The sequence below is a fragment of the Lepidochelys kempii genome, chromosome 7 (genome assembly GCF_965140285.1).
Source record: "Lepidochelys kempii isolate rLepKem1 chromosome 7, rLepKem1.hap1, whole genome shotgun sequence".
Classification (NCBI taxonomy): Eukaryota; Metazoa; Chordata; order Testudines; family Cheloniidae; genus Lepidochelys; species Lepidochelys kempii.
In genome coordinates, this window is record NC_136386.1 from 37192500 (window position 1) to 37216163 (window position 23664).

The window sequence follows — 23664 nt, forward strand, 5'->3', positions numbered from 1 at the left end:
TTTCATGCCTGCCTCTAGAGGGCACCATCACTCGTTCATACACACAAAGCTAATACCTTACACTAAAAGCACTTAGTTCCTCAGACTGTAACTAAATGTGCACATACACTATACGTGAAATATTGTTTAAGGTTTAAGAACTTTATATTTATGAAGAAATAAGCTTTATAGATTGTTTATAGATGGTTTGACTTGCTTACTTTGTGGGATAAGGTGGGTGAGCTCATGTCGTTTATTGGACCAACTTTTGTTAGCGAAAGAGACAAGCTTTCAAGCTACACAGCTCAAGAGCTTGTCTCTTTCACCACCAGAAGTTGGGGCCAATAAAAGATATAATTTCACCCACCCTGTCTAATATCCTAGGACCAACATGACTACAACAACACCACTGCAAACAATTGCTAACTACTGAAACCGTGCATTTTAATGATCTGACACTGCACTTTATTAAAACAATTAAAAATTAAAAGACTACGTTTAAATTGATTTAAACTGATATAAATTCAGGGTTTAGTGCTCAGAACAAAACTATTGCTGATGCTGCCCACTAAATACTTGTTTGCAGTGGATCAAATCTTAGAACCACTAATTTTATCTCACATGCTGCTAAAAAGGTATGGAAGTATTTTTATGCTATTATGTAAATATGTCATTTCCCTCTTAAGCACATTAGATTCACTTTCACCTAAATAGGTGGTGTTGAGAATTAAGTATCCAAAAGGTGATGAGCATGACCAAGCTTTAGCTCCAGCTAAGTGGCTGTTCTTTTCCCCAGTGGAAGACCAGATGTTCCGTTCTGTGGAGGGCCAGGCTGCCTCAGATGAAGAGGAGGAGAAGTGGATAGGGGACCAGCAATCCCAGGTGGCTGAATTGAAGAAACTTCTGGACAGAGTCCCCTGTTGTGGAAGTGGGTATGTTTCACGGAAATTAGTGTTTAGGCTTTGGTTGTCCCATTGCAAATTGTATCACGATTTAAAAGATTTCAGAAGTATTGTGGCTTCAGTAAGAAATGATAAAACTATTTCACAGAAACAAAAGGTAGCAATCCCCCAGTCACAGGACACAGATTGGATGTAATATACTCATCTGATCCTAACCGGAGTCAGAGAGGAAAGTGAAATATTGGGGAGTGGAAGGGGAAGGTATGTGCATGTGCCTGAACTTTACTCAATGCTAGAGAAGAAAGTAAAAAGATAGATTTCCCTCTAGCATGTGGACCTTGGGCTTTCTCAGCATGCATACCCCAACATGTCACATGAGTCTTTATTGCATAAACAATCATTCTGTATTAGAATTCCTTCTGGGAAATCTCCCCCTACTCTCCAGAAAAGATCTTTTCCATCATAATCCCCCTTCCAGTAATGCCATGGGTGAACAGGCTTTCCAGTCTGACCCCAGTCTCTTTCCAGCTGTACAAAATGTAGAAGATGTTAGTTCAGGCTCCTCAGCTGTCAACTAAGAGGAGATTGAAAACCAGTATAGTAGGGACCCAAACCATAAAGAGCTCTATAGGTCAAAGTCACAAGTTTGAATTTATGAGATGCCAGGAGAACAGCAGGAAACCAGTCATAGCTCTTAAGCAGCCTGACCTTGGCTGGGAGGTTTCACTAATTTTTCTTTTTAAAACATAGATGTGATGACAAAATAGTGAAGAAACTGATGTCTTATTTTGGGAGCACCAATAATGACGACCATGAGAATACCACTGTGGAGCTAGCAGAGAGAATCACCAAGTTAACTGAACAGCTTGAGATGAAAGGGAATGAAGTGAAAAAACTGGAAACAAACATGAAGGAGGTAACAAGTGCGAGGTTTACCTTATTTTATGTACACACAGGATTCGTTTCATTAATATTTTAAATACTCATGTTTTGTATTTACATCTAATTTCTGTTAGCTTTCAACCTTGTTGATGCCTCACCACAATGTCACCATTTCAGAAGTGGGGCCACGTCCTAGCTTTCCATGGCAACAGCACTTCCAATATGACTATTGCATGAACGTCCATGGATCTGAAGGTCTATACTGTGCAACACAGGCTGTTTTAACAAAATAACGTGTTTAAAATTCTGTCAGATATCCATGTGGATTTAATAGGTGGAAAAGGCACGGGACTGATAGTAGGTGCAGAAAATACATGGTTCCCCTGTGGTGTCTCAGCACTGGGTGAAAGGCTTCACATATACTATTACCAATCTTCTCACCAGTCCCCCAAAATAACCTTTGTAAATACACCTCCAGTTGGCTCAGTTGCAGGTGCTCAACTTAGATTAAATCTTACAGCTCACTGACAGACAGAAAATCTCAATCTCAGCCTTGCGGGGCTGGGGTTACCTCAATTTCTAGTGTGGACATAACTTCAAGGTTCAAAAGACAAATGTGTTGTCTCAGTATCTTCACCTAATCTTATTTAAATGCACAAAACCTCAGCTACTCATCTGTGTAAATGCCACCAGTCTTTCCCTGACAGATGTATTTAAAAGTAATGAATACAGAACATGGCCCAGATAGTCATCTGTACAACAGAGAAGCAAGTAAGTAGCATATAATACCTTGGTACAGCTGGAGGGGAATAAGGGGGAGGAGGAGAAAATGTGGCCATAAACTGCCTTACAACTTGCCTGATTGGGTATGGCAATTCATTTGTTTCTGTGCCAATAATTGTGAATACTATAAAAATGTTATCACCTCACATTGTTTTAGCCTAATTTGTTCCAAAGTTTCATCTGCTTCATAACCAAAAACTGGCTCTTTTATGCTCCTTTGCTCAAAAGAAGTTTGTGGACTTAGTGTTTTTGGAATGATTTTATTAACCACTAAGGTCTGTTTAAATTCATAGCTGAACGTTCAACTTTTCTGCATGTTGCCACTCAGTGGCTTTATCAAGATTTCTGTTTCAAGGACATGCTCTCCCCTCCCACCCCCACACACAATGAAATTTGCTTAAGGGGAAAAGTGTGGAAAATGAAAGGAAGACATACTTGCACCTGGTACAGTGTAGTAGGGATTGAATACTGTCAGTACACTAGGTTCTATGACAATGTATCCCCGTAATATTACCTAGGTGAATGGAACGCTTTGCTTCTGTGCTGCTTAAACACCAGCCACATAAAAAGCTAAATTTACTCTATTCTTACAGATGGTGGCCAGGTTTACCTCTTTTCCTTGCCTTCCACTCACACTCTTAGATGTATTCATCTTCCTTTTGCAGAGCTAGGAATGTCCTGTTTGTAACCTCTGCTGATGGATAGGAGTTCTGTGTAACTTTCTCAGAAAAAGTCCATTATAAATTTTTAGTAGTTATACTAGTATTCCAGAAAAAAAGTATCAGCTTTTCCTAAAAATCATACCAAAAAACCCAAGATAAACTTCACATAGATCGTAGCATAACCACAAATTTAAAAATCATCATTTGTGAATCAATTTGCCTTTGTCATTAGATGAATTGCAAATCTAATGGACTGTATATTGCTGGTATGAAGGCATAATTTTAGTTGGTTGGTTAGCTTGGTGCTACTGCTGCTGCAAAGCTCTTTGGCAATGAGAGATGGTGATCCTGAAAGGAGCAAAGATCAGTTTTGAAAAAGTGAATGCTCACCTGAACTTTCTAAATGCACAAAAAGCGTGCAGGAAAACTCTTAATACCCTCTCTCACCAAATTAAATACATTTCCTGGTTTAATAAAGAAACCACGAAAACAAGCTGTCACTTTCCATGTTGAGTTGGGGAAGCTAGCACACAAATAGCAACAGGTTGTTATTTAGATTTACAAAACCAATTCTGAAAGATCACACAAACAACGTCAGCAGGCAGGTGAAGAGCAAGAGCCGCACATATTGACCAATCATTGATCCAATCTAAGACTACAAAAACCAGAAGATAAAAGAGGAGCTAACTTTGATTCCTTTTATAGTGAGCTCCAATTCTCAATAACTGAAAAGTCTAAGTACCATCTACCAAGGACAGGTTAATGAAGGTGTCAGGCTTAGAGGATAGATTAAGGAAAACATGAGAAAATTCTAAAGATATATCAGCACTTTACAAAGCTTTGTGCTATGAACAAATGTCTCAGCTTTGCAAGGCCAAATTAATCAAAAAGGAGAGAATTAATTTACACCTGTCAAAAATGCGCCCTTGTGTGCAAATAGGTAATCATGCAAGAATATTTCCAAGCACAAGTGCAAGTTTGCACATTTAGTTATGTCTGCATGTGTTTTTCTCTCTCTCTCTCTTTATTTTAATACACGCAGATGGAAATGAGCCCCCACTTTTGAGACTGGTCCAGAGTCTTCAAATAGGGACAATTCACTAGCAGATTCTGTACCAAACAATGGTAAACACAGAAAGAAAGGAGTTTAGTAAGAAACTAAAAATTGCCAAACATAATTTATCAAATCTCTATATCCTGGTTTTGTATTTGGGTATTTCTGTTGCACTTCTCATGTTAGTATGTGAGCACCCCATGAGCAGTAATGAATTTTACTTCATGATCCCCTTTGAGGTAAGGAAGTATCCCCATTTCACAGATGAGACAGATTAAGCGACATGCCCACAGCCAACCAGAAAGTCTATAACAAAGCTGGAACCCAGAGTCCCAGTCCTGTGCCTTAAAAATCGATCATCCTTCCTCCATATCTATTTTAGGGAACAATCTATACTTTATTATAGTCGTCATCATCTAACTTGCAACAAATGGAGTCAGAGAAGATGATAGATATAGCCTATGTGAAGCAAACTACCTTGGAGAACTTTTTCAACCTACATTGAGCCACCATCTTCAACTGCTGGAGGAACAGTAAAGCACCAAAAGCAACTACATACATCTTAGATGTAAACAGACTAGGGGATGAAGGGAAACTAGCATCTATTTCATAGTAGGTGGTGATAGAGCATCAAGAGGTAAGAACTGTCTTGGGAAAGTTAGTATAATAGCAGCAGACTGGGAGGTGCAGAAGAAAGAGCACCATAGGCGAGGTTGGGACAAGGAGACAACAGCAGAAATATCCAGTGATATTCCGAGCAGAGTATCTATAAAAACTAAAGCAGGTGGTTATGACATTGGACAGCTGAATGCTGGGTGGGCAGAATTAAAGAGGCATGCAAACTAAAGAGAAAAGACTGAGTTTTTTCCAGAAGAGTTTGTTTAGTGACTGAAGGCAAACAGCATGGGGTCTGCTGCCTTGCACTAGCATGCAGCAGAGGACATCCAAGTTCATGTGTCTTTTTCCTCCAGTGTGGCTAAAGATAAGATGCTCTGAAAAAAAATCTTGTCAAAGGGGCAGACTGGGTTCCTGTTGGTTGTCGATGCAGAGGGCTGTTCAGGTTCAGAATAGCTGTTTGTGAAAGAAGCAGCTGCTGCCTAACACATGAGGAGGGTGGTGCAGGAGAAGAGAATCAGAGGGGCTAGAATATTGGGGAAACGTCCCAGAAATTTTTAAGAAAGAAGTGCTCTGATTAAGCAGATAAAGGCCTTTCCTCCCCTGCCCCCCTTTCATTGATATATTGTCCCTTGCATTGTACAGATGCGAGGGGAAAATACAGCTCTGCTTCACGTGTTTGTACATGGCTGTAATTAGAGCCCTGTGCTGATACAAAATTCGCAAAAATTATCCCGGATATAAAGTAGGTATCCGCAGATTTGCGGGACTCTCTCTCTCTGGAATGGGCAGCACCTATGATGTGCAGGATATCTGCAGTGCAGAAGAGGAAAGGAGGAACTCTGCTAGCTGAAAGAAGCAATAAGATTAATTCACAATAGACCATTCCCTCCCCACAACCTCAGAGAGCATTAATTGTGCCTTAGCCTGACTGCTCCCCGGTGATGGTGATTATGTTGGGTGTATGTACAGACAACTAGTCGTTTGTTCGCATAGCTCCTGCAAAATTGGTGTTCACTGAGGAACTCTCAAGTCACTATTTGGCAGAGGATATAGATTAAGTCATCCGAACTGCACGTTGTTCAGAGCTGCAAAAAGAAAAGGAGGACTTGTGGCACCTTAGAGACTAACATTTATTTGAGCATAAGCATCCGATGAAGTGAGCTGTAGCTCACGAAAGCTTATGCTCAAATAAATTGGTTAGTCTCTAAGGTGCCACAAGTACTCCTTTTCTTTTTGGGAATACAGACTAACACGGCTGCTACTCTGAAACCTGTTCAGAGCTGGTTACTATCATTTAGGTCACATTAGCATCTTGGCATTTTCCAACCAGCAAGGAAGACTGTTCTTGTTCCAAAGACGGCATAGCATCTGACAGGCAAGAGGTAGGAAAAGGGATACAACGTACAACCGAGGTGATCAGGATGATGACAGGCACAAGTCCTATTTCTTTACAAAAATGAAACTTGTAAGTTAAACATTAAGTTGCCCTTCCTCAACAATGCTGCCTTCTTGACTCTCTTCCACACCAAAACCCAGCTTTGATACCAGCCTCCATATGCCCTCTCCTCCCAACTACATCCTCCCGCCACTAAATGAGCATTTAACTCATAAGAAAAATACATGAAACAAATAAGTAGATGACTTAGACAGTTTCTTGTAAACATATGGAAGTAGTAAGTTGTGAGGAAGGATTTAAGACCCTGATTCAGCAAAGTGCTTAAGCAGATACTTAAGTTTAAGCACGTGTTAAAATCCACCCCTATTCAGCAAAGCACTTGTGCAAATGCTTAAATGAGGAGAGGTTATTAGAACTGGTCAAAAATATTTCAACATGACTTTGTTCCATCAAAATATGTAGGCTGGTAGCTAGAGCACTTGCCTGAGATGTGGGAGACTGACTACAGAGTTTGTATCTCTCTGGCCTGGTCCACAGAATATTTAATTACTTTTACAAAGTAGAACAGCTCCAACAGAAAAGATGGGGAGAGAAACTGATCCTATAGCCTGGTGGTTAGGATGCTGACTGGGAATGTGGGAGACCCATGTTTTATTGGTTATTGGCCAGTCCTAGAGATTGGCTTTGCAGTAGCTCAGGAAGGTCCTGATCCAACAAACCACTTAATCAACATGCTTAACGTTAAGCGCATGAGTACTTCCATAGGCTACCCTTCAGCCTGCTTCAGTGCCTTATTCGAACAGGGCTTTCTTGAGCTGGTCTGAAAACCATTGCCCTCTCCCCATTTAAGCATGTGCTTAAATGCTTTGCTGAATCAGGGTCTTAAATCTTTCCCCAAGACTCACTTTTCCCAAGATGCTGACAAGAAACTTGCTGACTAAATCACCTACTTATTACTTTATTTAATAAGTCTGTGTTCTATGCATAGTGGATGGGATAGAAAAAAGTGTGAAAGTTGTGAGAGAAGCAGAGCCCTCTCTGTATTTATCCTTCCTTGAAAAATATAGATATAAGAAAGGCTGAAGTACAGAATTCAGAATGAGAACAGTTACAATTTCTGAGTAGTCTGGGATTACACCAAATATTGAATGAAATGTCATGAAGTAGAAGAGCAAATACATTTCCTAGCAGCATTTATTCAGTGCCTTAAAGAAACATAGCAATAGAACAAAGTGAAGAATTTCCCTTCAGAGTAGTTTTCTGGAGCAAACTGACATTTACCCAGACTGGAGGAAAAAAGTTAGCTTTGCAATTATTATGCAAGAGAACAAAAGCTCCAATGCTTTTAACTTCCTGTGTCGTTGTCCAGATGAAAGGCCCAATGCTAGGTGAACTGCAACAAAAGGTGGAGGAGACTGAATTGTTGAAGATGGAGCTACAGATGTTGGAGACTGAGAGAGTTAGGCTGTCCCTGGTGGAAGAAAAGCTCATGGATGTTTTACAGCTTCTTCAACAACTTCAAGACCTGGTACGGCAAGAAAGTAGTCCAAAGAACGGGAGCTGGTTTTGATAGCGTCCCTCTCAAACTGAAAAGGATGTTTGTACCTTACATCCAAATGCAAGGGTTCCCTTACATGCAAGACACACAGCTTTGCCACTGGAACCATCAGCTCCAATGGTTGCCTTGCAGCAAAGAGGAAAAGCCTAGAAGCTTTTATGTGTGACTCTCCAAAAACTTTCCCCTCCTTCCGAACAAAAGTTTGGAATCATAGTAGTTTCAGATTTTCTAAAAATCCACTAAATCAGGTCCAAGCCCCTTTCAGGGCAGGATTTAGTCCTCCAGAAGAAAATGCATCAAATATTAAATTGATAGCATATGACCCACCCAAACACACAGCACATATAAGAAGCTGTTCTTTGGGAGCATACCTACATCACTGCATGGATTGCTCTGCAATATGAATTTCTAAGGATCAGTCAATACTGCAGAACCACATCATATTTTCTCAAAGGCTGGGTGTAGGATTATTTTTATTTCAGCTGTCTTCTGGAAGGAGCCTGCTGGCTTTCAACACTGCCCCAGTGATAGAGCTTTAGAAATAAATCCCCTCACATCAGACTGACCTCTCTTTCCCCATCTGAAGTCTCTGGAGTGCACAAGTTAGGCCTGCTCGCCCCCACATCCACAGGAAATATTTTTGGGAATGGGTTAGTGGCAGCCTGACTGCCTTCAATTCAGTAGAAACAGGCCTGAGAAATACTTGTCTGATCCTATTGCCACTACTTTAAAGGGCCTTTGCCTGGCACACCCCCAGAATGCACCAGGCATAGGTTATGCACATCCACATGTTACTGAAAAAAGGAAATGAACATAATCCTCTTACATTTCTATAACTCTTTTCATTCCCAAGCACTGAAATACCAGCCTGATGTACGGTCAGTGCTGGACTCAAATGCAGCAGCCTGCTACATTACACAACAGTTCCTCAGTCTTCTAGCACATCCAGCTGCATCATATAGGAGCATTAGTGCAGCAAGACGAGTACAACTTACAGAAGGAGCAAAACTACTTCCTGCAGAACCAGAGATGTTTTTGAGAAACGTCTCATCCAAGTACTAACCCAGACAGGGGCTATTTAGTTAATCAGAGCTGATGGAATCACAACACAAACTGGTTCTTATTTAAAATGTGATGGGTCAGTCCTCCTTAAAAAGCTATTTTAAAATTCCTGCTTCAGGCAGGGGGAAGTGGTGAGAATTAACCAAGAGATGAGCAAGCTGGATAAGCTGTTGAACATGGGGTATGTTAGGAGCTGTACAGTCTGCATTGCACTTTTAGGAGTTAATTTTTTAGATTAGGATTCAGAGCATCACCTGAATTTTCAGCAGAGCTGTACACTGTGTATTTAATTAGATTATTCCCACATACAACGACTTCACCATGCCTGAAGTATGCTGGTGTGTCTACTGCTGACTCTAGGGAACAAATGCAGTATCTCAAATTATGTTACCTTACTTTAGTGCTTCGCATAGCCCATTTTATTTTCACATCCCAAGTCTGACACTGCTTGCCACATGGATCAATAACAATCCAACCCAATGAAGGATGTACTATTAAGCTGGCAAAGAATGACTGATTGTGATTGACAGCAGGCATGAGAACTTTCCGTGTCAAGACTTCGACACGTCATTCACTGGTCAGCCGTGTTGTTGAAAATCATTCCAGCTTAGGAGATGATCCATCACACAATGTGCTACATTGTTGTGAAAATACTGCTTGATGCTAATCATTGCTGGAAATATGCCTTTGTGTGTGGTCATGTTCCCTAGCTCCAGTGAATAAAGAAAGATGATTTACAGGATCCCCTGTAGAGCCTGAAGAAAGTCCCATGAGTCCTATGGAGGAGGTGCGTTAGACAGATGAATGAGAAACTGCAGTTACAGATGAATAAGCTTTTAAGGCTATATTGCCTCTGTATTTTCACCCTTATGGATACAGCATTCCCAGCATTACACAAGTGCAGGAACCTTCTAGAAAGCCAAGCCAGTCTGGAACCAAACAAACATCCTCTTGAATTACTGAATGTTCAGAACAGAGGTTAATTGAAGGGTCATGCATTCCCAAACACCCGAGTTCCTGCTTTCACTAAACCCAAGGGCTATAGACAAGTAGGACTCTGAAGAGGTGGATGGGACGGGACATGTGAATAAGCAGATGCAATAACACTTGAACTGCAGTTGTGAGTTGTGCAGTTGTCTTTTCTTAGGAATTGTTTCTGCCTATTGCCACTCCTTGGGGTTTAATCAAAACATCTTGCTCTTTCAGGTAGGTGGGCTGAGGGTGCTAGTTAGACTGCAGGACTTCCTCTCCCCCAAACGAGATTTAGGTACCAAATTGAGAGTGATGCTTTCTAAACACCATGTGGCAGCCTCAACCATTTCTAAAATGGAATCATTACAAAGGCAGGCCAGCCAAGCTGCCTTAGCCCTAAAAACTGGAGGTACTCTCAATGTTAAATAGATCTCAGTAGACAGCAGCCAAGAGAGGGCTGATTAAGGACCTTCCCCAGCTGTTTCCCCTGAAGAACACATGCAGTAACTTCCCCTAGTTTGTGTTTGCTTAAAATGGTATCAGACATTTCTGAAAATAGGTATGGGGGGCCTATTTCTGAGGCCTCACCCACAACTCATGTATTTGTACTGCCCATCTTTCAACACACAAGGGCTTTTGCATGAGCCTGGCCAGGACTTTGATAGTCCTGAGCATGCCTATAACCTGCTTGCATTCCATGATAAGCCCATGCATCTGGATTTTTCTGGCCACAAGCTTTTGAAAGCTCAGCTCTGTGCTCTCCATTTCCCTTTGAACTACTGCAGATTCTTATGGTAAAGTCAGGAACTAAAGAACAGGGACACCCAAATCTTCTGTTCACTGTGCAGTTTGACTCAAAGATTGAAAAAGATTCCAAAATAAGACACCATGTTATGAGGAATTAATTTTGTTTTCATTTTCAAGTGCAAATCCACTGTACATATATTTAGATTTTGTTGTGTATATTAAGCTGGTGTGGGAGTTAATTGTTCCATGATATTGTTTTGTGTTTTAAAGAGCATATCTAAGCGAGCCTTGGGAAAAATCTTGCTGAGCACTTTGGAATCCTGTCGTGACCCCCAACATGGTAAGAAAGTAAAACTTTATGAAGAATAAGAAATGTGCAAAGTATATTTGTAATTTAGAGTCACTTGGGAGGCAGATTATATACCTTGTAAACAGTAGACAGAAAAGCAAAGTCACACTCCCAAAGGGGGAAACATTACTGTGCAAGACCCCTACTAAAGATGAAGGCTTCAAATCTTTGAAAGTACAGAAACTGGGGCATCATGCTGAATTTTATCCTTAAGATGAATTCTTCATCCCACTGAAATCAATAGAAATTGCCCACAGGGCAAGATTTTGCCTTCTAAACACATTAAATCCCTCCAACTTCAGTGTGGTTGCACATGTATCAGAGAGGAGAATGTGGGCCCCTAGTTTGTAGACTGACCACTCATCAACATTTACAATTCCATTGTCTAGAGCTCTTCTCTGCCTGACTTAAAGAGAAGTTACAAAGGAAAGCAGCATCTTTCAGTAAAGTCAGTGGGTCAAACCTGCTCTCCTTTAATAGCAGCCTTTCGTGTTCTTGTTACAAAAATTAAACTTGCAAACTCATCTCCCTGGACAATAGCCCACTGTGCAGGAGCTGCCTATGGAAGAACCATGCAGGCTTCACAGCCTGGAGGTTTAAATGTGATTACTTTGTCCCTGTTAGCAGAGCTTTCGCATTTACCTTCTTCAAAGAAGCTGGCACACTGTACCCAGTTAGTCTGCATAGGAAGACTGCCTGTAGGGGCTTTTACTAGGCAGAGAGAGGTCAAAGAACAGATAATGAAAGGGTAGATGCAGCCCGAGGGTTTGTTCTGCAGAATACTAACAACAGTAATTCAGGGAAAGTAACATGTACAAAACGCTCTGATTTCCACTGAGCCTTCTTGCCATACAAAAGGCTTGTCAGTAGCATGCAGTGATTCAGTGTCCAGACATTCTCGATCAAAGTGGTGCCGCTCCAGCCTGGGTGTCCTGAGAACAGGGGGAAATGGCACAGCAAACCCTCCTCCTGCTGCCCATGAGCACACACACACACACACACACACACACGGCAGCCATACCTGAGCTGTAGGCCTGGGGAGCAAAAGAGAGGTGGCAGCTAGTGACCTCTGAGCAGCTCCAAGGAGTACAGAGGAAGTGTTCTGGCAGGGCCGCGCTCCATCTTATGGGATAGCTGTCCAGCACTTCCCACAGCACCCAGGAGGTATTGTACCTACCTTACAGGGAAATAACTACTCCAAGCAATGCCGCTGAGGCAACATGCCCTCTCCCTAACCCTAGCACAGCTCAGCCTCCAGAGATACATAATTGAGAACCAAAGTATTTAATGAGGGAAAGCTGATGAAGCCCAAATCAATATATTCTCTATCTGTTCTGCATCACTTTTGCTATAAAATCCCTATGTTTCCTCTGCTTTGGATTTTCTGGCTTTGCACTTGATGTGACATGAGCTGCTTTCCAAAATCTCTGTAGTCAAACATTCTCACTGTGTGAGAATGCTACGCCAGTGGCTGATTCAGTTAGCTACATTTCATTGCTGTGACTTGAATCCAGTCTCCATTTGAATGATGAGTAGGTATTTAGACCAGCAGGGTGTACCCATCCTTCAGGGATGGGTTTTAGGAAGTTTAACTGCTGATGCAGTGCAGCACACAGACAGCCAATACATTTCAAAAATCAGTCTCTGTTATCACAAGGATGAGGGGATTTAATGAGCAGAGAGTTTGCAGTAGGAGGAACTGCAGAGGACTCAGTCCCTGTGTACTGTTCCATTCTGTGTCCCTTTGATATGCAGAAGAATTCATTCTCTGGTCTCCACATTCAGAATTCTATATGTAAGAGGGGGGATTGGTCCCACTATTGTAGGGAGCTTTCCTGGCATCTGCACTACCATGGTGATATGGGCTACCGGAAGGATCTGAGTCCTTGCTCCCACTTTCTTTACCCAGAAGCCTCCCTGCCCTCGAGGACTCCCCTTCCACTCTCCTGTCTGGCAGAGTCCTTGTAACCCCAACAAGGCTGGGCCCAGCATTCCTGGGGGGCTCACCCCCCAACCTTGCTGTGGTCACCTAAGACCAGGGCTAGGGTGTTCCCACTCTGGGGTACTCTCTCTGCACTGGACACTTCCCTGACCCACTGATCATTACATATGATTTAAAGCAAATAAACTAATTGTTGATTAAATAAATTGTAAAAAGGAATAAGGAAAAATGGGAAAGGTTAAAGGAAAACACATCACCCTGCTCTGTGGATGGGAACATCACAAACAGTGTCTCTGGAATGTCAGGGCAGTTCACAGTCTGTTACTTGTAGGTTCCCAGGCCTTCTTCTCAGGCCCTGGCTGTGCTGCAGGGATGCTGCGGGTTGGACACTTGCTCTGGTGGTGGCCACACGCTCTCAGGCTCTTAAGTGGCAGGACCCTTCTTCCCAGTGTCACCCCTGCCCTGTCAGGGTTACAATCCCCCTCTAAGCCTGGCCTGCAGAGCCTCCTGGGTGAGGCATCTCCCTGTGGGTGGGCCCACTGCCCAGGGTCCCCCTTGCTCTCCCCAGCTGCTCACCACACCCAGCTCCGGACTGCTCCAGCCCCAGCTCCACCACTCTCTCTCAGTGCTGCTGCTGCTCTGCCTCCAGCTCCCTGGGCTGCTTCTCTGGCCCCTCTGGCTCTGGTTGCTACAGCTCTGCTCCCAGGACAAGTCTGTTCTCTCTGGGCTGCTTTTCTGGTCCCTCTGGATCTGGCACGGCTCTGCTCCCCAGCTCAGCTTGGGCCCCTGCTTTCTCCTTACCTCGGCCCCACGCTGTCTGACCAAGGCAATTCCAGTTTACAGGGAGGACGGGACCCCCTGGCCTCCTGACTCCCTGATTAGCCTGCCTGCCTGCCCTGTCATTCAGGCTGACCTGGAGCATTGGCCTCTCCCCATTGTACCTGGGGACTGTCAGTTTCAGGGTCCTGATTTCCCAGCAACCCGTCCCCTTTTAGTACTGGGAGCTAGCCAACCAAAACACCCCCACTGAATGTTAGTAAGGGGGCAACAGTCCCCTTACATATATTTGAAATTGCACCTATGGGAAAGAGAGGTAGTCTTATGACTGTTAAAATCTGCATCTTCCTGGCTTTGCCAATATGCTAATGTATTCTGAAATTTTCTTTTAAAGGAAAAGCTCACATCCTTGAGGTCCTAGATACTCTCTACCATGAGCTGGCTGCCTGTGAACTCCTACAAAGCAAGGCTCTAGAGAATGCTCAAAGTCACCAGTCCTTGTCTAACCCACTGGTTATCTCTTGTTGAACAACAGTGCCATCTGCAGTTCATCATGATTAGTCAAGTATCTAAAATCATACGATGTTAAACAGAGGATGGAAGAATAAGATTGCCAGATTTGGAGGAGTTCAATAATAAAGGGACAAGTTAGGACAACTAAGCCATGAAATCACAGGTGTACTGCCTCTGGGAAGACCTCTAATTCTTCAGCTAACTTCACAGCTGGCCTCTATAAGTGTTGACATTTCATGAGAATTACTTGATGTCCATCTCTGAAGCCTGACAACCACCACATTATGGCACTGTAACTGTACCAGTCCACCAAACGAAAAGTATTACAAATACACTGACCAGCTCAATAGAGGAAAACCCCAAACTGAATATCTGATTGTCGATTAGCTAGAGATTTTTCCTCTTCTGATAGCTGAACCAGTACATTTAATAGTGGAAGACAGACTAACTGGCTGATACATATGTTGTTTTCTTAAAGTACGAGACAAAATTACTATATTATAAAGATATATGCATACTAGTATATGCCAGTAGGGCAAGTTAAAGACCCATGTATAAATGTAGGTGTGTTTGTGACTGTGATTATACATCTTATTTAACTCTAGAGATACATTTATGCTTCTGTTCATGCGGATTTTGTATTTGTAATTACAGATCCGTTAGAAGTAATGCTTTTACATTAATCTGTAACTGTCCTTGCTAATTATAATCTTAGATTTTATGTTAAACATTAAATTGTTTAGTAAAAAGTGAAGAATGATCTTGTTCCCCAAGTTGCCAGGAACTGGGAAGGCTGCAGAGACAGGGAGTGAAATGGAGAGCTTCATATTAGTCTTTCACCAACCAACTAGCAAATGATATACATATAAGACATTCCCATCCTATGTAGTTTAAATGAGATTGTAAAGATATAAAGCAAGGCATCATTTGCAGGCAAAGAGCTTGATGGAAGCAAAATGCTGGACATGCTCATGAAAGCATATATTCTGCTCAGTAATAAGAGAATCCCCAGGGACAAATATAAGAGGATAGTGTGTTGCGAAGTTGCTGTTGCTTCCTCAATCATCAACAGAAGAAAATAAAAGGCAAAGCTCTTAAGACATTCTACTGAATCTATGTAATGAAAAAAAGATGTACAGTAGGCTCTTCTGGGAATATGAAGAGAACTCGATTTACCTGAGATAATGCAGGGAACAAAACGAGACCACTGAATTAAAAATTATGCAGATTAGAAAGCACAGCCTTCCTAGGACAAAGGTTTTCCTATAGAGAAGGGTTACTAAGAGGATCAGAAGTATGGGAAATCTACCTTATTAGAGGAGACTCAAGGAGCTCAGCTTGGTTAGTCTCACCAAACGAAGGCGGAAGGGAGATACGATTGCTCTCTCTAACCACATCAGAGGGATAAAATACCAGGGAGGGAGAGGAGTTATTTAAGTTAAGCACCAATGCTGACACAAGAACAAATGGATATACACTGGCCATCAGCAAGTTTAGGCTTGAAATTAGACAAAGGTTTCTAACCGGAGGAGTGAAGTTCTGCAACGGCCTTTCAAGAGAACTAGTGAGGGGCAAAAAAAGCTAACTTGTTTTAAGACTGAGCTTGATAAGTTTATGGAGGGGATGGTATGATGAGGTTGCATGCAATGGCATATGGCCCATATGCGACTGCTATCAGCAAATCTCTAATGGACAGAGATGGGACATTAGATGGGGAAAACTCTGAGCTACTACAGAGAATTCTTTCCCAGGTGTCTGGCTGGTTGGTCGCACCCACATACTCCAGGTTTAACTGATTGCCACATTTGGGGACAGGAAGCAATTTTCAGATTGGCAGAGACCTTAGAGGTTTCTTCACCTTCCTCTGCAGCATGGGACACGGGTCCCATTGGGTCACTTGCAGGTTTAAACTAGAGTAAATGGTGGATTCTCTGGTACTTGAAATCTTTAAATGATTTGAGGCCTTCAGTAACTCAGTCAGGAGGTTATGTGCCTGTTACAGGAGTGGCTGGGTGAGGTTCTGTGATCTGCAGGAAGTCAGACTAGATGATCATGATGATCCCTTCTGGCCGTAACATCTATGAGTCTATAGCAAAATGGCTCAAACCACAATCCCATTTATTTTGTGGGGTTTTTTTATTTTGTAGTCCTTTGTTTTCAGACCACATTGTGCTTATTGTGCAGGTGGATCACATCAACTGTGTACTTTCCATCCAAAATTGAACATGACACTATATCATTAGCAATGTGTTCGTAACAAATATTTGCAACAGATCTTTTCCACTCATTTTGGGGAGGAAAAAGGGTATGGAAACAGTGAGCCAAATTCTGTCTTGTGTTACACATGTGTTATTTCAATAGGATTACTGTAGATTTACACTGGGATAGCAGAGAACAAAATTTGGCCCAGTGGATATACATTTTTACACACATGCAAAATTAGACTTAGGGCTTCTCTACATGGTGGGGTAATGCTTTCTACAGCATACTAGCATCTTGCACATTAATTGGTCCTTGTAGACCCGGCTGGTGCACACTAAAGGTTCCGTAATGCACTTTAATGTAATACTATCTCAAACAGCACTGCATTAAAGCGCACCAGCAGGGTCTCCACCCAATCCATTAATGCACAATACATTAGGGTGCTTTAGAAATCACCTCCACAAAGCACATTACCCCATCACGTAGACAAGCCCACAGACAGACAGTTGCAGTATAGGAGTCATCTTGCAGGCAAGGAAATTATGTACAAAGATACAATAATGAAATATCAGATAAAAAGGGCACCATGTGTTTCCCTGTTTGTGTTCATTTCCGCCAAAGGCCAGAACAATGAGCCAGATCCTGCCCTGTGCATGCATTAAGAGGCAGAATTTGGTTTAGCATGACTGCTGCAAAATCCTTAAATACTGAACAGTGTGTGTGTATTTGGTGGAAAAGGTGTGTAGGGAATCTGTTTATAATGCAAGTGCATATCTGACCATATACTCCCGCAAATGCGGGAGGTATCCTCAGTTCCTTGAATGTGTATTACTAATAAGCTGTGTATGGGGGAGGGGAGGGGAGGAATACTATAATTTTTTTCTGCCATTGGGTTTCTACTTCACTGTCTAACATAGCCTAGGTATCTAAAACAGTAAGTAAGTAGTCTGCTGTCCCAATGAGAAACTGAAGGAGCAGTGTAACTTAGATGCCTTGTAGCACAGACAAACAGCAATTAAGGTGTAACTGGAGACAGAAAAGGTGTCACTGTAATAAAAGTTATTGCTGCCACTAAGAGTAAGGTAAAGAGCAGGTGCTAACAGGAAGCTTTTGCTGATTTCATTGGAACGTAATGATTAGGTCAACATGGGAAGTAAAGGAATCTTGCCGTGTGAAACTGTTTTTCCATTATGGTAATATTATCGAATTGTAAAAGAAATGGCTCTCTCAGAGGTACAGTTTGTTTGTGTTTAGTCATCAGGGTGTCCTGGCTGGTCCTATTGATACTGGAACAAAATTGTGTCATCAGCATAACTGGACAGAATGGTTGGCCAGTCCAGCTAAACTGGGATAGTCCAAGTACATCAGATCTTCCTAGTGAAAGAGGAGTATTTAAAATACAAACATTTAATTTTGAAGATCAGACTTACAGTATCTCCATAGGCAGACTGCTGTCTTCAGTATAGACTGAGGCATTTCCATCACCAGCTCACTGCATGCCGAGTGTCTGAGGCAAAGTAGGACACTGGTGATACAGGAGAGCTACTTTGGTGGCCTAAAAAAAAAAAAAAAAGGAAATTAAAATGCATTTTAATGCTTTTCCATTTAATATTTTTATACTCAAATTAAGTCAGTTGAAAGGGTGGATGAGGTTCCCAAACACTTCACACAAAGCTGGGCCAACTTATGGTTTTGCATCAAATGCATGAAAATTCAACTACTACTCAAAACTAGGCGGAGTTTAGCAGTTTCACTAGTTATCTGGAGTTTGTTCAAACCGCAATCTCCAAGTAAAACTCAGGTGGGAGGAGAGGCTGTGTACAAAGCCACACAGATTGTAACCAAAGGAAACAGTCACACTACCCCCCGTGAAGCAAACCAGTGTTGCCAACTCTGATCAGTTTATCACAAGTTTTCTGATATTTGGCTGTCTTCTGAAAGCTTCATCCCTCAGAGTCAAGTGATTATGGGAGAATCTCAACTTTTAATAAAACAAAAAGAAAAGAAGTTTCTAACCCTTTGGATTGCAGGAAAAATTTGAAAAAATGACCAGAGTATATCCTTAAGGCTCAGAAGAGAGAAGAGGGGAAAAAACCCAAATTGTTGGTTTTTTTTAAATCTCATGGCTTTTTTGGAACTTGACTTATGACTTTCGAACACTTAGAGTTGGCAATACTGCAAAACCTGCACATTTCATACCAGTTTTCAAGCCTCAGAACAGTTGTTATACACACCCTTGACTGATCTGTGACCTTAGTAGGACTGCAAAATAAACTGCCTCTGAACGGTTATCAGTGCCCTCACATCACAGTATCATGCTCTGTACCCACGCTTGTGGCACAAGATGGTATAACCAGTATTTTGTGGTTGTGTGGAAGAATCTCAAGTTTTAAACCAACCTTGTTAAAAAACAAAAAAACAAAAAACCCACCTTTTCCCTCACCCTAAAAAAATAAATACACTAGATATAAATGCAGACCTAAAAAAAAAAAACCCTAAAAACTTCTATGTAAGAAATAAAGCTACAAGTCCAAGACCAACTTCCTGCATGCAACGTAGTACAGGATTTTTGCCCTCTGCTTTGCAGTAGCAGCTACCCAGGCCTTGCAGGTCAGCTTCCCAGTGCAGAAGAAATTAGTGACTAGGAGTATGGGTATATTCTAGGTGTACAAGTGCAAACTCTCCTGCTGCTTGCCCAGCTCTCTCTACCTAGAACCTTGTGTAACAGAATGACCACCACAACACAGCATGTCTTTGCAACACTGAACATTTGCTCACACACTAAGAAAAGGAACTTGGAACACTATGTGTAACAGTTCTACCAAGTGACACCTACCGTAACAATACAGCTTGGCTCTCTTGTTATGCAAATGGAGACCCCCCTCACTCTAAAGTAGACTCCTACTACAATTGGAGACCGAGCCTCACATCAAGCAGTTCTAGATTAATGTATTACATTTGTATAAGCAAGACTCTTGTAAACCTCCTTCTGAATAGCCATGCTGAGCAGTACCCAACATGTATGGGTTACTTAGGCCCATTCTCTGAATGAAAAAGTTGTACAGATTTAACTAAAATTGGTTTAGAAACTGATGAGTGTCCATACAAAGGGGTTGCACCAATTTAGTTACATCTGTAGAATTTTTCATCATTATTTAATGTGTTTGAGCTCCCCCACCCTTTTTCATGCTTATTTCTGATTCTATTAGGAGTAGATAGTAACAAGGTTTGTTTTCTGCTCAACTGTATCTGTTGAGTGAAACATCCTGTCATCCAGAAATTTGGACTCTTCCTCAACCAGTTTTTTCCCATAGCTAGTTCTACTGGCCTTTCCCTCCTCTTCCATAACCAATCCTCAGAAAAATAAATTCACAACCTGCCAGGTTTCATACTGACCCTGAAGCACGCAGTCCTCTCCTGTACAGCTGCTTAAAGCTCTCTCACCAATCTCAAATCTTCACCCCAGAAAGCGTCAAGGAACTTGTCCTTTTACCTGCAAATTTGCATCTCCTGGAACTGACAGCTTGGCTCTTACAGACTTTCCGTATTATGACTTTGTATACATTTCCAGCAGTGCAAAAGACCGACACACACCTCTCTCACACATTCCTCTGGGGAATATTACAGAAGAATTAGAAGGGAAGACGCTGAAAGATCTATACTCTGTTTCACTGATGGCAGCCATGATTTATATGTCTGTATCCTTCAGGATGAGTGTTAAGATACTTGCCACAGAAACAGATTCAAAAACTTACCACGCACTTGGCTTTGGCCCCTAATGTTAAATGACAGTCTTATTTTTTACCAATTTCTTTACAGATGGTCCAGATAGTACGATACCAAGCAAGTTTACTGCACAGTACATATACATTTATTTCCCCTAAATTCAGTAACCTATTCCCTTTTTATCCCGATCTTCTCTTCTCTACAGACTGCCATTTTAAACAGTTCTCAGCTATTCCAATTTACTTTTTGATTATTGGATCTCTTCACCCAAGTAAATCTTCCCAATACTTCATGCAAGCCTTGCTTCTGATCACTCTTCCTGGTAGCTTCACTTAATTTCCTCCCCTCATCCCCCATTTCTCTCCTTCTCCCATGCACTCTGTTTTCTTTGCAGATTATTCCAGAAAGCAGTGGCATAGATGTGAGATCATCTCTGTAGGGGAACTGAGTGCAAGAAAAGTTCCTTCTCTTTTTCTGTTTCATCACAATAGTTATCCTCCTCATGAAGAGAGTTACAAGTATTATAGTCAATATAACCAAGGGAATAGAATGGCTAGGCTAGGCAGCTGGTGTGCTGTGACCACTGCTTATTACACTAATCTTCATGGCCTCGCTGCTACTTTGTGCTCCTGTATATTTGTTGAATCCACTTGTTGCATCTCACCACATACATCAATTGTAAACTCTCTTGGGCAGGGACCCTCTTTTTATTGTGTTGTACATGTGTATATAGTGCCTAATGCAACTGGGCCCTAATCCCTGACTGGATGCTACTACAGTGCAACAGTAAATAATAAGGAACAGTGCTTCCAGGGGGTTGCCCTTTTCAATATTTTTACCCCAGGAAAGAAAAAAAACCCAAGAAAAGAAATGGTCTTTGCTAGAATGTGATCAGACTTCCTTGAGCTTAATGACTGAAAAGAAGTCCTCCACAGTCCCAGAGTCAAATTGATTTCATGAGCAGCTACTATTAAATATCCAGTATCGTTTAAATTAAAAATGGAAGTTTGCCTCAGCACAGAAATCAAAGCATTTCTCCCACTGAGCGCCAAAGTGCCCACATATCCCCCCCCACCCCCGCCCGAGTCCTCCTAATTAACTTTATTCTCCACACACACTCTCTTCCTTCCTTCACCTTTCTCACTCCTGGTTAATCAGTGGCTCCAAAATGGTCAAAGTACAAGTTGTATTCTTCCCTTATAATTTCCTCCTACCAGTATTTCTAATCTATATGCAATGTAAATTATTGGCAGATTAAAGTCCACCTGACACAGCAGGTTATTCCATAACTGCCTATTGCAGGGTTTCTTGACCCTCCACTAGAGTATATAGCACTGCGCACTGTCACAAACAGGACACTTGGTCTGATCAGCAGGGCAATTCCTATATTCCTAAATCTTCCAAAAGGATTGGTGGAGCCTGTACACATTTCAGGAACTAAATAGTTCTTTTGTTTTTGCATACAAAAACTTGCATAGATGAAGCCACCATCCGGGTGGTATAGTCCGTTAATCCATTGTATGGTATGTTTGAATTATGACAGTCAGACTGCAAATGTTTTAGACTTCAGTCTTTTAGTTTTTCTGGTAAAATAAAAAACAGAATTCCTTGCAAGTAAGTATGACAATAACACTCACAGCGTGAGAGACACATCACATTACCACCCAAAGAGTTTGCTATAAAGGTAATAATTTCATGGAGGTTTAAGCCTTTTAAAATCTACCTCAATTTATTTGCTTTATAATCTACACATAATTCAGCATTCCATAATACTAGTACAGTGCCCTTCTTAGTGTGAAATTTAATTGAATACCATCTTTTTTTCCTGAAGTACCATTTACTTTTCCAGAGGCCTGGATTTTCAGCATTCTTGTCATGTTTCTGTTCTACGTCTTTCAACACTTTGTAACTTACCAGCATCATCGCCTATATCTAGTGCTACCTGCTGGGGTACCAGTGCAGCCTTTAAGGGCAAATGTGAAGAAAAAAATAGGTAAGGCTGTCAAACGATTAATAAAATTAATCATGATTAATTGTGAGAAAAACATCATGATTAAACAGTTTTAATTGCATTGTTAAACAAGAGAACACTATTTATATATTTTTGATGTTTTCAGATTCAATTACAACATAATACAAAGTGTACAGTGCTCACTTTATATTATTACAAATACTTGCACTGTAAAAAAGAGTGTTTTTCACTTCACCTCATACAAGTGAGGTAGTGCAATCTCTATTGTGAAAGTGCAATTCACAAATGTAGATTTTTTTTTACATAACTGCACTCAAAAACAAAATAATGTAAAACTTTAGAGCCTACAAGTCCACTCAGTCCTATTTCTTGTTCAGCCAACTGCTGAGACAAACAAGTTTGTTTACATTGACAGGAGATAATGCTGCCCATTTCTTATTTACAATGTCACCTGAAAGTGAGAACAGCGGTTTCCATGGCACTGTTGTAGCAGGCGTTGCAAGGTATTTAGGTGCCAGATATGCTAAACATTTATTTGCCCCTTCATACTTAGACCAATGTTTGCCACTCCGGCTACAACAGTGCTATGTGAATGCCTGTTTACAATGTCATCTGAAAGTGAAAATGAGAGGAGTGCTTGTCTGGCTTTGTCTGCCTGCCAAAGTAGTTGAAGTTTATTTTGGCACCTTGACTTTTTAGAAATAAGTTTGGCCCTCAAGCTGAGAAGGTTGGAGTACAGCACTCAGCTTTTGGGACAGATCTCCTTTGGCATGTCTGCTTTATTTTCACCTTCACTCACTCAGATGAAGTATGTCATTTTGGAGTGAGATTTAAATGCTTAAACTGAGATTTGCTTTTAAAAATGACATTTCTCCCCTAAAATGACTTTATTCTTAACTGTGGTCTGTGTAGAATTTCTGCTGAAGCTAATGGGTAAACTTGTCAAGGTGGGGAGCATTGCTTGTGCTTAGAAATTAGATGAGAAGACAATAAGCCACTTACTCATATATAACTGCTTTAGGATTAATTCTAATTTACACAGGTGTAACTAAAATCAGACTAAGGGTATGTCTACACTACGAAATAAGGTCGAATTTATAGAAGTCGATTTTTTAGAAATCGGTTTTATATATTCGAGTGTGTGTGTCCCCACAGAAAATGCTCTAAGTGCATTAAGTGCATTAACTCGGCGGAGCGCTTCCACAGTACCGAGGCTAGAGTCGACTTCCGGAGCGTTGCACTGTGGGTAGCTATCCCACAGTTCCCGCAGTCTCCGCTGCCCATTGGAATTCTGGGTTGAGATCCCAATGCCTGATGGGGCTAAAACATTGTCGCGGGTGGTTCTGGGTACATATCGTCAGGCCCCCGTTCCCTCCCTCCCTCCCTCCGTGAAAGCAAGGGCAGACAATCATTTCACGCCTTTTTTCCTGAGTTACCTGTGCAGACGCCATACCACAGCAAGCATGGAGCCCGCTCAGGTAACCGTCACCCTATGTCCTGGGTGCTGGCAGACGCGGTACGGCATTGCTACACAGTAGCAGCAACCCCTTGCCTTGTGGCAGCAGACG

The 23664-nt window shown here is 41.7% G+C and overlaps 1 protein-coding gene across 2 annotated transcripts in view; it reads left to right on the forward strand.

Moving 5' to 3' along the window:
• Positions 1-14917, forward strand: part of EFCC1 (EF-hand and coiled-coil domain containing 1) — an 84382-nt gene extending 69465 nt beyond the window's left edge. The window contains exons 4-8 of one of the 2 annotated variants that reach the window (XM_073352223.2): positions 776-911; positions 1632-1797; positions 7646-7804; positions 10886-10955; positions 14078-14917. In XM_073352223.2, coding sequence (XP_073208324.1) covers positions 776-911; positions 1632-1797; positions 7646-7804; positions 10886-10955; positions 14078-14211 — 665 coding nt within the window. In that variant the 3' untranslated portion in view covers positions 14212-14917. The remainder of the gene's footprint in view (positions 1-775; positions 912-1631; positions 1798-7645; positions 7805-10885; positions 10956-14077) is intronic. The other variant, XM_073352224.2, reaches the window with a different exon arrangement.
• Positions 14918-23664: the final 8747 nt, after the last annotated feature.